The sequence below is a fragment of the Empidonax traillii genome, unplaced genomic scaffold, assembly GCF_003031625.1.
Source record: "Empidonax traillii isolate 1590-97213 ecotype Southwest subspecies unplaced genomic scaffold, ASM303162v1 scaffold2617:size23322, whole genome shotgun sequence".
Lineage (NCBI taxonomy): Eukaryota > Metazoa > Chordata > Aves > Passeriformes > Tyrannidae > Empidonax > Empidonax traillii.
Window position 1 is genome coordinate 6,033 of NW_020957810.1, and position 13,459 is coordinate 19,491.

A 13,459-nucleotide genomic window follows, 5' to 3' on the forward strand; every position below is an offset into this window, starting at 1 on the left:
TTGGATGGGACACAAACAGGGAATGGCATTTGGGATGAGGATATTTAAGCAGTCAGTGGAGGAGAATTTAACAGCACCTAAAACATCGAGTAGTAATTGGGAAATCCCTCTTAAAAACCATCAGATTTTCAGGCTTCCCCTCCAGCTTGGTTGGGTTGGGGCAGAACTGGGCAAAAACTGGATATTCTTTTTTTTTCCAGGGATGCCTTTGTACCTCCCTCCGTACCTAAATGGGAGCTGTGTGTTCTGCACTCACATCCAGAGATGATAATTCTTGTAGGGGAAATTAAAGAGCGGCTGAAAACACACATTTTTTAATGGGATACCCTATGGCTTTGTTGAAGACTTTCTCAGAGGTGATTTTGTCTCACAAGGCTCTCAGCCTGACAGACACAGTGCAGTATTTTAACTGAAGAGCCACAGGCCATTTTCAGGGCCCAGGGTTTGTGTTACTTCAAGCTTGAATGGCGAAAACGTAATTAAAAAGTGCTTTTTGAGCACTCACTTTTTTTTTTTTTAATCAAGTAGTTGGAACTTAACCTGAGTTTAGTGTGCAAGTTTCTATACTTTTTTTTTTTGAGGGCTGATGTGGTGTGAGTTGCCACAGTTTATTAGACAGTGCATTAACTCCTGGATTTGCATTGGAAAGGACACGGGGCAAAGCAAATCAATATGTGGATGTTGAGTAGCAGAGCAGGCTGGACTGGAGTTTTTAATCCATAAGCAGCTTGTGGGAGCTTGGTGCCTGCTGAAATCATGGCAGGGTTTATTATTTTGGTAAATAATAGTTTATAATCTTATATTGTTTTGGTAAATAATTCCCCCTGAACCTTGGGAAGGACAGGCCGTAATTTTCCCAGCTCTAATACCTTTTTCTTGGAGGTTAATTCGGTTTTTATTCCCCAGGTATGATCTTATTTCTGAGGAGTGGCTTCCCCTGAACAACTCTGTGAACTCAGTGGAGATGAGATATGGGCATTCCCTGGCGTTACATGAGGTGAGTTCAGAGTTCCAAACTCTCTTCCCAGCTGATTCCCCCCTCCTTCCCTCTGGCTTCCCACCCCTTATCCCGGATCTGGGAGAAGCATTTCTCCTTCCAGGGCTTGTCCATGGTTAGCCCAGGCCGTGTGCTGGTGCTCCAGAGAATCCTTGAGCTGAGATCCTGGCAAGTCTGTGGTGCCTTTGCTTGTGTGTTCCTTGCTTGCCCTTTTTTCCAGGGATTTTAGGGCTGTCTGAGGTCAGGGAGTCCATCATTTCCTCCTCCTTGCTGTCTGTGCTGGCAAGACAGGCCTGAGGCTGAGTTTGCTGGAGTTCAGCTGCTTCCCAGCTGCCTTTTGTGCGGGTCCCATAAATATTTTTAGGAGCTCTGTTGTTCCAAGACACCGGAGCAGAGCTGGGGAAATCAGGGATTTTTTGGAACTTGCTCTGCTCCTGCAGTAAAACTGTCGGTCAGCTCTCCCAGCATCCACAGCAGGTGGATTTGGCTGCTTTTAACCTCCCTTTTCTCCCCTGTGTGCGGCAGAGCAGGATGGCAGGGTCCTTTGGAAAGGAAATGAGCTGATCCTTTCCTGACCTTTGGATTTTGGAATGTTAATTAGCTCATCACGGGTGGAAGGCTACACGAAGCTTAATTGTAAACACTCAAAAAACTCCCCACTGGCACCACTTGACAAACAGAGCACTTGAACAACCTGAAAGGGGGAAATTCGTCCTGGAATCACGGAATGGTTTGGGTTGGAAGGGACCTTAAGGATCACCCAGTCCCACCCCCTGCCATGGGCAGGGACACCTTCCACCATCCCAGTTTGCTCCAACCTGGCCTTGGACACTTCCAGGGATCCAGGGGCAGCCACAGCTTCTCTGCCCAACCTGGGCCAGGGCCTCCCCACCCTCCCTGGGAATGATTCCTTCCCACTATCCCATCTCTCCCTGCCCTCTGGCAGTGGGAAGCCATTCCCTGTGTCCTGTCCCTCCATGCCTTGTCCCCAGTCCCCTCTGAGGAGACTTCCTGAAGCATTTCCAGTTCCTTCAGACCAGCAATTCATTCCTTACCTTTCCTCTCTCCCCTAAATCCCTTTCCCTCAGGACAACATCTACATGTACGGGGGGAAGATTGACGCCACGGGGAACGTGAGCAGCCAGCTGTGGGTGTTCCACATCTCCAACCAGAGCTGGGCCCAGGTGTCTCCCAAGGCCAAGGAGCAGTACGCCGTGGTGGGACACTCTGCCCACATCGTCACCCTGCGGGACAACAGCACCGTCATGCTGGTCATCTTCGGCCACTGCCCCCTCTATGGCTACATCAGCAACATCCAGGAGTACAACCTGGGTGAGTGGGGCCCTGCCTGCCCTGGGTTTGGGGTGGTCTGACGGTTAATTTAGCTGTTAATATTTGTATAAGAGAGCAGACTCCAACTTTATACCCCCATGGGAGCTCCTGAAGGCAAAAAGATCTCTAGTGGAGCAACAAAGCAGGAGAACTGGGGGCCAGATGAATTTTCCTCTTTCCCTCTGGTAAAACAAACGCTTCTGAAGTTATCTTTTTAATCAGATTTTTTTTTCACTAAGGTTTTTTTTTTTTAAATTCAGACCAAACACCCACTCAGCCTGATCCTTGTATCCCCAGCAAGGGCTTAGGGGAACAGGGGATGGATTTCTGGATTCCCATGTCCCTGGTATGGTCTGATCCACCATTCCTCTGGGAATAGAGATGGTGATTTGAAGCTTCTAAGGGTGATTTTAAGATCCAGGGGTTTCTAGTGAAGCACAGGAAACTCTCTCCAGGTGAACTGAATTTCCTCCTAACTCCGAAATGCGGGCACGTCCCTGGCTCCAGGGTAGGGATCATGGGAAAGCACAGGAAGCTCACACAGGAATGTGCTGGTTGTTCTCAAAAACAGTGGCCCTGTCTGCACTGGGAACCTGTTAGCCTTGTCTTCCCAGTCCCCCTGATCCAGGGAATCTGCTGGAGCTGGTTCTCTGGTGTCCACAGGAGGGAGTTTTCTTCCTCTTGGAGAGATCCAGGCCGTGTAGGACAGTGGTTTGTTTTTCCCACACTGTCCAGTTCCTTTGCCTTTTGTGTTCCTGCTCTGCCCTGGAGTTGGGAAGCCTGTGCAGGGTTTCACTGTGCACTTCCTAGGGAGATTGGCTGTGTAATTTGGCAGTTTTATTCCAGTTGCTGTTACATTATGTCCAAAGTGCTTCAGACCAATGTTATTTTAGTGAGTGAGATACAGGACCATTAATCACAGATTAGTTTTTAACTGCCCTGTTCTTCGCAGTCAGACTTGGCTTCAAGTGCTGTCTGGCTTTACATATATATATTTATATGTGCATAAAAAGTAAAAGTGCTCTTGGGTCCCATTCCAAACCCAAGTCCCAGTGCTGGCATTTCCATGCCACTGGAATGCAATCTATTATTTCTCTGTTTTTTATGTCTCATTTGCTTAGATTGCCTGCAAAAAATGTAATAAATGACCGTGAAAAAGCTACTTCTGCCCTAATTAAAAATACTTTACAGTCCTTCTCGACAACAAACCCCTGGAAGGAGGATATTTTTGGCTGTGAGGTGATGAGGGGCAGGGTGCAGATCTGAGTTGGGGGAGCCCCAGTTTGCCTCCCCACGTTGCCGATGAGTTATTCACGGAGAGGAACTGATTGTGGTTTTATCCCCCTGTTTTTCAGTGACAAATACCTGGAGCATTTTACAGACCAGTGGAGCTTTGGTGCAGGGTGGGTATGGCCACAGCAGCGTTTATGATCCCAACACCAGGTCGATTTACATCCACGGAGGTTACAAAGCCTTCAGTGCCAACAAGTACAGGCTGGCAGATGATTTGTACAAGTATGAAGTCGATTCCCGGATGTGGTAAGTGGGTTTTCCTTCTTTTTTTTCCTGTCTCCCCAGCCCATTTTTTTTTTGTCTGTAGTGGACAAGAGGATGGAGGATTTGAGAGGGGTACGGTGGTTTATATCTGCCCACGTTCAGGAGAGATGCTGCTCTCCTGGATCCCTTATTTTTATATCCCTTCATGAGTGGAGAATCATATAATCACATCTAATCAAGGCTGTGAACGAGCCAAGCCATCCATTTTAATCTGTTGTTCCGTTCAAGCTGAAAAGAAAAATATTTGATGGTTTTTCTCTTGCCAGGCTGTGCATATGAGTGCAGTTACTGCAGTCAAGTGAGGGATAATTCACTCTGCAGTTAAGACTGTGAAAGAATTTCTATTACAAACCCATTTTCTTCTGGCTCTGTAACTGCTTGAAATGTTCATTTCTTAAGCTGAAAATCTTCTGTGATTTGTTTCTGCCCAAAGGTGAGTTTTATTAAAAAGCTGTAGCCACACTTGACAACTTGGAGGTGAAAGGCATTTTCTCCTCAGTTCTGTGGTTTTCTTCAAGTTTTTTCTAAAAGCTCCTGACAAAAAGGAGACTGTATTTTGAGTTGAGACACGGAAATTTGAGTCACCATATCCCTTTTTTTTTTTTTGAGGGTTAAATTAGCCTGTGTTTCTGCAACAACTGCCTGTGAGTCTGTGCTGATGAGTGAAATAACGAGGGACTAATTTCCAAACTCTTCCTTCCTGCTCCCCTTGTGCACACAGTGTAACCACACTTCCTTTCTGGGTTCATTTGATCCTCCACTTCAGCCAATTCAGCAAATCTGGCTGAACAGGCAGAAAAATGTCACAAAAGTGACAGCACCAACTTCCTCGTGTCACTTGGGCTCTGCCAGCCCAGGGAGCCCTGGGGAACAAACCCTGCAGGGAGAGGGTGGGACTGTCTGCTCATCTCTAGCTCTGCTTTTTTATTGCTGCCATTGCCTCCCTTTTTTAATTCTTCACTGGTTTAGGCCCTCTCTTCCTCCTGGAGCCCCTCATTCAACCCAAACCCTCTCAAAATAATAGGAAGATTCCACGAAGGATGATCCTTTGTGTTCAGTGCTGTCAATCCCACTTATTAACCGTGGGATCAGCGCTCAGTTTGATTATCAGTGCTCTCCATAATTTAGTCCCAGAGGAGCCCTTGAGTTGGGCAGGTATTAACCTGCAGGGGCTCCATTTTTGGGAGCTGCTAAAATTTCCTTAAAAACCAGGATTCTTAGTTATGAGCAACAGCTGCTGCCCAGTGTGGGAGAATCCTTTGGGCTGCTGTAAAAGCAGAGTTACTCTGAAATATTGGAGCCCTCCCAGGCTGTCTGCGCTCAAAAGCCCACTTGGAGTGAAAAGCTGAGAATCCCCGGGGAGGGAACGGATGATATGAAGATCCACAGCTCTGGAAAGAGGCTCTCCTAGATATATTTCTCCTCTAAACTGGCTGAGCAGATGGGGAAGACGAGAGCGGGAATTACAGGAGGGATCGAAGAGCGCGGAGAGGAACTCGTCGAACACCTCGTTAGGAAAAGCAGTTCCAACCCTTACCCCCCCCCCAAACCTTTCCCTGTGCTTCTCCAGCTCAGATTTCCAGGTTTTTTGTTTGTTTGTTTGTTTGTTTTCCCAGCCTGGCTAACGGGTGTTGTTTACATTCCCCAAAAGGACCATCCTGAAGGACAGCCGGTTCTTCCGCTACCTGCACTCGGCCGTGGTGGTGAGCGGCACCATGCTGGTCTTCGGGGGCAACACCCACAACGACACCTCCATGAGCCACGGGGCCAAGTGCTTCTCCTCCGACTTCATGGCCTATGACATCGGTAAGTTCTCCCAGGAATGGTGATAAACCCCCACCCCCCAAAATTCTCAGAGAGGGCCATCTCGAGTGTTGCTGAGCGGGAGGGGATGTGGGATGGGGGCAGAGGAGGCTGCTTAGGTTGCTCCAGAGTTCCAAGGAAATGAGGTGGAGCAGCGATTTCCAGGTACAGACGGCACCTGCGTGACCCTGGGCATTAAAAATGAGGTTTTTGTTACGGATTCATAAAAATCGAGGGATCGTTAAGGTTGGAAAACACCTTAAGGATCGTCGAGTCCAGTCATCAACCCAGCACCACTAAACCATGTCCCCAGGTGCCACACCCACACGTTTTTTGAACACTTCCAGGGATGGTGGCTCCACTTCTTCCTTGGCTCCACTGGCACCTTATTCCAGTGTTTTGCAACCCTTTCCTTGAAAAAAAAAAAATGTCCTAAAAATCCAATCTAAACCTCCCCTGGCACAACTTGAGGCTTTTTCCTGTTCTGCTGTCTCGGCCATTGAGTTCTCCTGATCTTTTGGGTGTGGTTTAATCTGTGATTTGATAAAAAAAGGCAGGTTTTTTAGGACAGTTCCAAGCACTGGAAACTGCTGAAACTCAGCCTGTGCAGTGCCCACTCTGTTTTTTTCTGGTTTTAACTGCTTTATTCAGCAGTGAAGCAGAGTGGTGGGTTGGCTTTGCTGAATTTGAGCAGCCAGGAGAGGGCAGCATTTATTTGTGAATTTGGAGTCCAGGGATGGTGAATTTAGGAAGGAGAAGAGATGAAATTATCTAAAAGAAGAGGTGGAATTATCTAAAAGAAGGTACATACATGCCCAGATAGCTCACAGTGGGGAAAAACACCGTTCTCTGTTCTATCACATCTGTCTTTTGCTCTCAGAATTCCCTGAATTTGGGGTTCTCATGATGGATTCCCTGAAATAATCATGGAAATCTGAAATCTTCCAATGACTGTCCCCTGAGATCTCCCTCCTGGTTTGTGAGAGGAAAACACAACTGACCCAACCACTTGGATCAGCAGGGTTGGACATCCTTGTGCCATTTTCCCCCTTCGTTACAGGGATCATTCCCTGCTGCTTCCTGGGATTTCAGATCGTATTCCCGTGGAATTTTTATAACTGGCTTTATTTTTATGGTGTTTTTTTCTTAACTTGAAGAATTAAAATGAGGTATTTCACCAGGTTGGACAGGGCTTGGAGCAGCCTGGGCTGGTGGAAGGTGTCCCTGCCCAGGCAGGGAGTGGAACAAGATGCTCTTTGAGGTCCCTTCCAACCCAGACCATTCCACTGACTGTTGACAGTCGTCAGCAGTTTAATTTCTTAAACTTTGATTGCCACAGTGATTGATTTTCCCTGCTGCATTCTGCTGCCTGCCCTGACCTACTGAACTGCCTGTTGGATTTAAAGCTCAATTCGCATTAATTTGACAAAATGTGCCAACAGTGATGTTCATTTTGACTCGTCGTAGTTACCAGGCAGGTTCCTGTTACATGAAATAAGGGGTGCAGGTAATTTTCAGGTTTACACTGAGATTTGGAGCTTGCATTGATTTAATTTTCCATGATGGGGTAGGACGTGTTTTTGGGTCCCCTCATTCTTTAGGCAAGAGACTCTCAGCCCAAAAAGAGCAGCTTTTTTTTTTTTTTTTTCAGATAACAGACCACTTTTTCTGTTCCCTTCATGGCAGGACCCCCTGTGCCTGATTGTCCTTATCCCATCTGGCTGGGAGCAGTGCCAGGAACACCTCAGGGTGATGGCTGATCATTGGTGTCACAGCAGAAACACCTTCTTGGGTGGTTCTTCCTGCAGGATCTCTGCAGTAATTAATTATCTTGTTCATATTCACGTTGGTCTCCATGGAAATAAGTCCATGGAAACCCCCTGTTATCTGTCCCTCGATATTCCCAGAGAAAACCCAGCCAGGTCAGTTTTTTCCAAGAGGCTTAATAATTTGTCTTTATTCCCCACTTTTATAATAATCTGGCTGGCTGGTTTGCTCTCCTTTTGCATCCTGTTGTTTAATGATCCTGATTGATTAGTGATTAGGTTAATTAGTGATCATACTGATGCTTGGAAGGCTGGAGAACACTGGAATTAAACCCAGTCTAAAGCAAAGGCTTCAAACCCAGCTCTTCTTAACCTTTGCCATTGAAACTCATTTGGGAACGAACTAATTTTATTTACATCACCATTTTTTTTCTGGCTTTCCCTCCTCCAATTTCCAAGGAATGAGGAGTGTTCTGAGGACATAAAAACTCTTTTTTTTTCTTTTTCTTGGGGGGAGGGAGGGGGAATGCCAGGTGATGTCAGAAATGCGTGCTGGGCTTTAGGAGTTGGGGAGATCTGAGAATTCGTTGGTGCTTCTTGTCCTTTATCCTCCACTTGACCAGGGTGGGGTGTATCCAATCCAAACTGTCCAGGTTTGGGAAGCTTTCAGGACAACAACCCAGCTGTCTGGGGCTTTTTGGCCTTTGCCAAAGAATCTCCTGCTCTGCAACAGCTTTAAATGTAAAAAATGCCCCATTTAATCCTCTCCTATTCATGTCAAGCTCTATTTGTGTAAAGATCTTTTCTCCCCGCAGAGGGAAAATTAAAACTCTTCCATTTCCCCCCTCAAAAATTCAGATTTGGATCACAAAGATGGGAAGAGGGAGAATGTTTTCCTAGCAGATGTGCTCTGTTTGAACAGCACCTTCAATAAATCCTGGCCATTGTCAGTCTTAGGCTTGGCTTAACTCCTTAATCGGGAAGGAGAAGATTCTTTTGTAGTCTCAGAACTACTCATTTTTTTCCAATACTTGGTCTTGAGTTAAAGATGGGAAAGAAGCTTAGAAAGCAAAACATTCCAGGCTTTATATTAATCCAGAAAAATATGTTTCTTGGCCTCACATAACACACGACTTGATGGCTAAAAAATTATAAAATTGCCTTCCAGTTTTGCTGAAGTCTCCTGCTAAAAAAACTGGAGTGGTGCGTTCTTGGCTCGGGGACGATGCTGGGATAGGGTAAATTCTTGGGAAATGGAGCAGATGACATGTAAAAATAAACTTCAAAATCCCACTCTATCAAAGGATGAAATCCAACAGGGCACTTTGTCTTTTATTGAGCAGCACTTTTGGACCAAATTGCTGCGGATCTGTTGTTTTATCCCACAGCTCTCCAATTAAATTAGGTAAAAAATGAATAAGTTTGTTCTTCTTCGCCCTCATGGACTAGTTTGGTTCGTGGGCCTTTGTTTTTTTTTCCCCTTTCCCCAGAGGTTCAGTCCGTGGCACAGCAGTTTTATCCTGTGCTAAAGAATCTTGGAGGATTTGAGGGCTCTGTGGATCTTTACAGCAGATTGACTTTTCTCTCTTAATTGCATAAATTGCATCCAAGTGCCTCTGGGATGTTGGTCCCCAAGGTGATTCCCATTCCCTTTCTGAAGTTGCAGTGACATGAGCTGGACTGACTTTCCCTGCCTTTGTTCCTTTGCTCAGTGGGTTGGATGTTTCTTAGCTTGTTTTTCTTCTTTTTTTTTTTTTTTTATTTTTTTTTCCCCCCACACACTGCCCAAAGGAAAAAAATTACCTGAGAAACCAAGTGAAAAAAAAAAAAGAAGCAGAACTTACAAATGTTATGCTAATAGAAAAAAAAAAAAAAATGGAATAATCCCACGTTGTGTTAAAAGAGGAAAACAACCACGAATCCCTGAGCTACGATGAGTGAGAAATGTTTTTGAGAACATGGGTATCTGCCCTCTAGGAACATAATTGCAATGGAAATAAAAAGAAAGATAAGCCTCTGTTCTCAGTGATGCTGGTTTGGGGCAAAACTGCAAATAATTCACGTGTAAACAGATAAAAACTGAACTTGTTACACGGGGAAAAAAAAAATCCAACTGGTAAAGGAGGGAAGCAGCTTCCTCTTGCCCTGTTCCCTGGGATAAGAGCCCAGGAAAAAAAGACCAAGCCCCTCTTGGCCCCCCCCTCCTGTCAGGGATTGCAGAGCCAGAAGGTCCCCCCTGAGCCTCCTTTTCTCCAGGCTGAGCCCCCCCAGCTCCCTCAGCCCCTCCTGCTGCTCCAGCCCCTTCCCAGCTCCGTTCCCTTCCCTGCACACGCTCCAGCCCCTCAGTGTCTTGGTTGGAAGATCCCAGGTGCTTTGGGATTTCTCAGGAAGGATTATGCTGTTTAATTGTCCTGTTCCTTATCCTGAGAGTGCTTCTGAAAGGAATGTTTTCCCTCCCAGCCTGCGATCGGTGGTCGGTCCTTCCTCGCCCGGGGCTCCACCACGACGTGAACAGGTTTGGACACTCAGCTGTGCTGTACAACAGGTAAGGACAGAGACACTCCCACCTCAATAAACACCCCCCCACGGGGAACTCAGTGATGCTGAGACCAGAGGGGTGAGGATCTGGCCCAGACCTCCTTCTCCAGGGAGGTTGTGGCTGTCCCTGGATCCCTGGAAGTGTCCCAGGCCAGGTTGGAGCAACCTGGGCTGGTGGAAGGTGTCCCTGCCCATGGCAGGGGGTGGAATTGGAGGGTCTTTGAGGTCATTTCCAACCCAAACCATCCTGTGATTCTCTGAACCTCTGAAAATTCTTTTGTAGTGTCTTCAGTATCCACCTGTGCCCATCAGCCCTTCACTGGACTAAACTCAACTCACTAAACTGTCTCAGCCCACTTACTTTGTTCAATATCTTGATTTTTTCTTCATGTATCTATTCCTTTCTCCTGCTTTTATGTATATTCCTATTTCTTCTTTCTTTCTGTGTCTTCTCTATTTCATAATTGTGCATTCCAGTTTATTTCCCATTTCTTGCTCGGGAGTTGTCAGTGCATCTGTCTCCAAACCTCCATTTGCCTCGTGGTATCTCACTTTGCCCATGTTTCAGTTTACAAACTTTCTCCCCTCAGTTTACACACCTTTATCCTGTGGGGCCCTTCTTTCCCAGCCATGTGATCTCCAGTGTTTAGGGAAAATCCTAGGTGAGGTTCCAGCTTTAAAGCTTTACCCACTGTAGTGATATCCCTGATTTCTTTCTGGCTGTAGAAGCAACTGGGAAAAATTTATTTCACAGGAGTCCTAAAATAGGATGAAAATCATATTAAAAAATACTCATTATTCGGCCAAAGCTGGCCTTGATCCTTTCTCCACTGCCTTTTTACCTGTGCCCTGACAAACCTGGGTTCACAGGGAGTTTTTGAGTGACGTTTTTATGTGACCCGTAAAACTTGATGTTTTGCCTGAGGCAGTTGTGATCCTGAAGACGGTTTAAAAACCTCACCCCTTCTTCTACAAAGCATTCTGTTGGTTTGGGCTTTGTTTGGTAGTTTGTTTTTTTTTAGCTGACACAGTGACTCTGCTCACTCGGTACCAGCCATGCAAACTGGTTTTGTGCCAGCGGAGCAGCGACAGCACCGAATTGTTTTGTCCCGGTTCCTGGACTCTGCTTTAACGGTGTGACGCCATCTCCCAGAGTTTTAGCCTTCCTCCCTCTCACTTGCCACTGCAAATCCCAGGAAGATCCCAAATTTTGGGATCTCATCAGAGTTTCTGGCTGGAGGGGAAGGTCGGTCCGTGACCTTGGGTGGGTTTCGAGTCTGTTGAGATTCTCCGGCTTCCCCGAAACAGCGAAATTTCACTGACCTTTTCTTTAGTGCCTCCCTTAACCAAGAGCTATTGACGTGGATTTACACCCTCTGGGATGTAATAAAACACCTTAAATCAGACCTTAAATCCCGTTCGCCCGGAGCGGCGGCGCGCGGGAACGCCCGCGAGTCCCTCCTCTCTCTCTCCCCCACCTTCCCTCTCCTCCAGCACCATGTACGTCTTCGGAGGCTTCAACAGCCTCCTGCTGAGCGACATCCTGAAGTTCACCCCCGAGAGATGCGAGGCTTTTGCCAACGAGTCGTCCTGCCTGCGGGCGGGGCCGGGCGTCAGGTGCGTGTGGGCTCCCAAACCCGCCCGCTGCGTCCCCTGGGAAAACGCCACCCTGGAGCAGCAGCAGAAGGTCTTGGAAGATTGTCCTCCCAAGCCAGGTATGTGCCACGTTCCTTCCATCCCCCTTTTCCCGGAGGTTGTTTTCCCTTTCCAAGGCCTGCCGTGTGCTGGTTGTGTGTCGTTATGAGGTCGCCGTAAGTGCCCGGGAGTCCTTCCCCTGACCAGGTGTTCGTGAAATCTTTCTCCTGTCTCGCTGTTTGGACTTGCTGTTTCCATCATCACCCAGGAATCAGGCCTGGACCATCGCTGTAGATATTTGCTCCAAGAACTGACCTTTTGAGATCCAGCAATTTGCCACGGGGGCAAGGGAAGGGATCTGGATCTGGTGGGGTTGTCCTGTGCTCTTCAAGAGAGGCAGCAGGAATAACTTCAGGAGTAACTTTAGGAATCAAGTTCCTTTATTTTTTGGCATGATCTTTAAGGTCCCTTCCAACCCAAACCCTTCTGGGATCATGTGTATAGGGACAAAATGAATGAATATTTTAAGGTCTGATTCCCGTGTTTTCCCTCAGGATAATTCTAGAACAACTTGATCCCGATGCATTCATTGCCCTGAATTGAATTTAAGGTCTGATTCCCGTGTTTTCCCCTCAGGATAATTCTAAAGCAACTTGATCCCGATGCATTCATTGCTCTGAATCGAATTATGCAGCCCTTGATTCTGTAATAGATTGTCATCCTTTAATTATTTAATAGGAATAGATGTGAGGGGACATTGCTTTGCTGGGCTCTCGATGTACAATAGATTTTCACAAACCACAGGCAACAAATAATTGGCAAGAGAGTGAAAAGTTCAAGCTTGGCATGGAAATGCTCTGCTCGAAGGCCAGGCTTGCAGGAAGATGGTGGGAAATGATCACTTGTCCTTATGGAATGTCTGAACATCCGTGTTTATAATTTCGTGTCTTTCTGCATTTCCTGGTGTGTTTTAGGGCTCCCTGGACACCAAAAATGTCAATAAATGCAATTTTTCCACCAGTCCAAGCCCATGGAAGCCCCTGATTTTAGTTGCTAACAGCAGATGCGCCGCTGTTTGGTTGCATCTTTGGCTGCAGATAAACAAGTTCTTGGAGCTCTGTCGGGAAATGCCTGTTTTTGGTCATGCAGGTTTTTTTCTTTACTAGTTGTAGACAATGAAAAATGTGATCAGATTACAGACTGCTACAGCTGTACAGCCAACACCAACAGCTGTCAGTGGTGCTCTGACCAGTGCATCCCAGCACACAGCAACTGCACCGAGGAGCAGGTAAATGGAATCTGAATATTCCTTGCTTTAAGTTCCCCCTGTGGAATTGCCAGTGCCCCCTACGTTTTCATCCATCAGTGTTATGATCCCTCTTTTCTTACTCCTCAGCTCTAAAGCGCTACATGCTTGCATTTTTTTCCAGGTTGATCCAAGGGGTTTTTGTGGGATTTTCCCGATGGATTTAGGAGGGCTGTTGTGGGCACAGGGAGGGGCAGAGGTTTCCCTGCTGTGAATCACAAGGGTGTGATTAATTCTTAATCACAGTTTGGGTTTGATACCAGCAGAGCTTCACCTAAAAAATAACCAATCAGCCCTCTTGTGGAAGCTCTAGGGAGGAAAACCTGCCGGGTGGCGGCTTGGGGGAACGTCTGGGATACCCAGCCCTGCAGCTTTTGGGTATAGAAATACCAAAAATATAAATATGTTGCTGTTCCTTTTAGGTCCCTATTACTCTCTATGACAATTGTCCCAAGGATAATCCTGCTTATTACTGTAACAAAAAGACAAGCTGTAAAAGCTGTGCCATGGATCAAAACTGCCAGT

The 13,459-nt window shown here is 46.6% G+C and overlaps 1 protein-coding gene across 1 annotated transcript in view; it reads left to right on the forward strand.

Moving 5' to 3' along the window:
* The window catches only part of LOC114072090 (attractin-like), a gene marked incomplete at both ends in the record, with an annotated part of 17,754 nt that overhangs the window by 1,936 nt on the left and 2,359 nt on the right, over positions 1–13,459 (forward strand). Inside the window, 8 exons of the mRNA XM_027910011.1 lie at positions 201–222; positions 907–997; positions 2,086–2,329; positions 3,685–3,868; positions 5,538–5,692; positions 9,916–10,000; positions 11,488–11,708; positions 12,795–12,916. Of these exons, the coding sequence (XP_027765812.1) occupies positions 201–222; positions 907–997; positions 2,086–2,329; positions 3,685–3,868; positions 5,538–5,692; positions 9,916–10,000; positions 11,488–11,708; positions 12,795–12,916 (1,124 nt within the window). The remainder of the gene's footprint in view (positions 1–200; positions 223–906; positions 998–2,085; positions 2,330–3,684; positions 3,869–5,537; positions 5,693–9,915; positions 10,001–11,487; positions 11,709–12,794; positions 12,917–13,459) is intronic.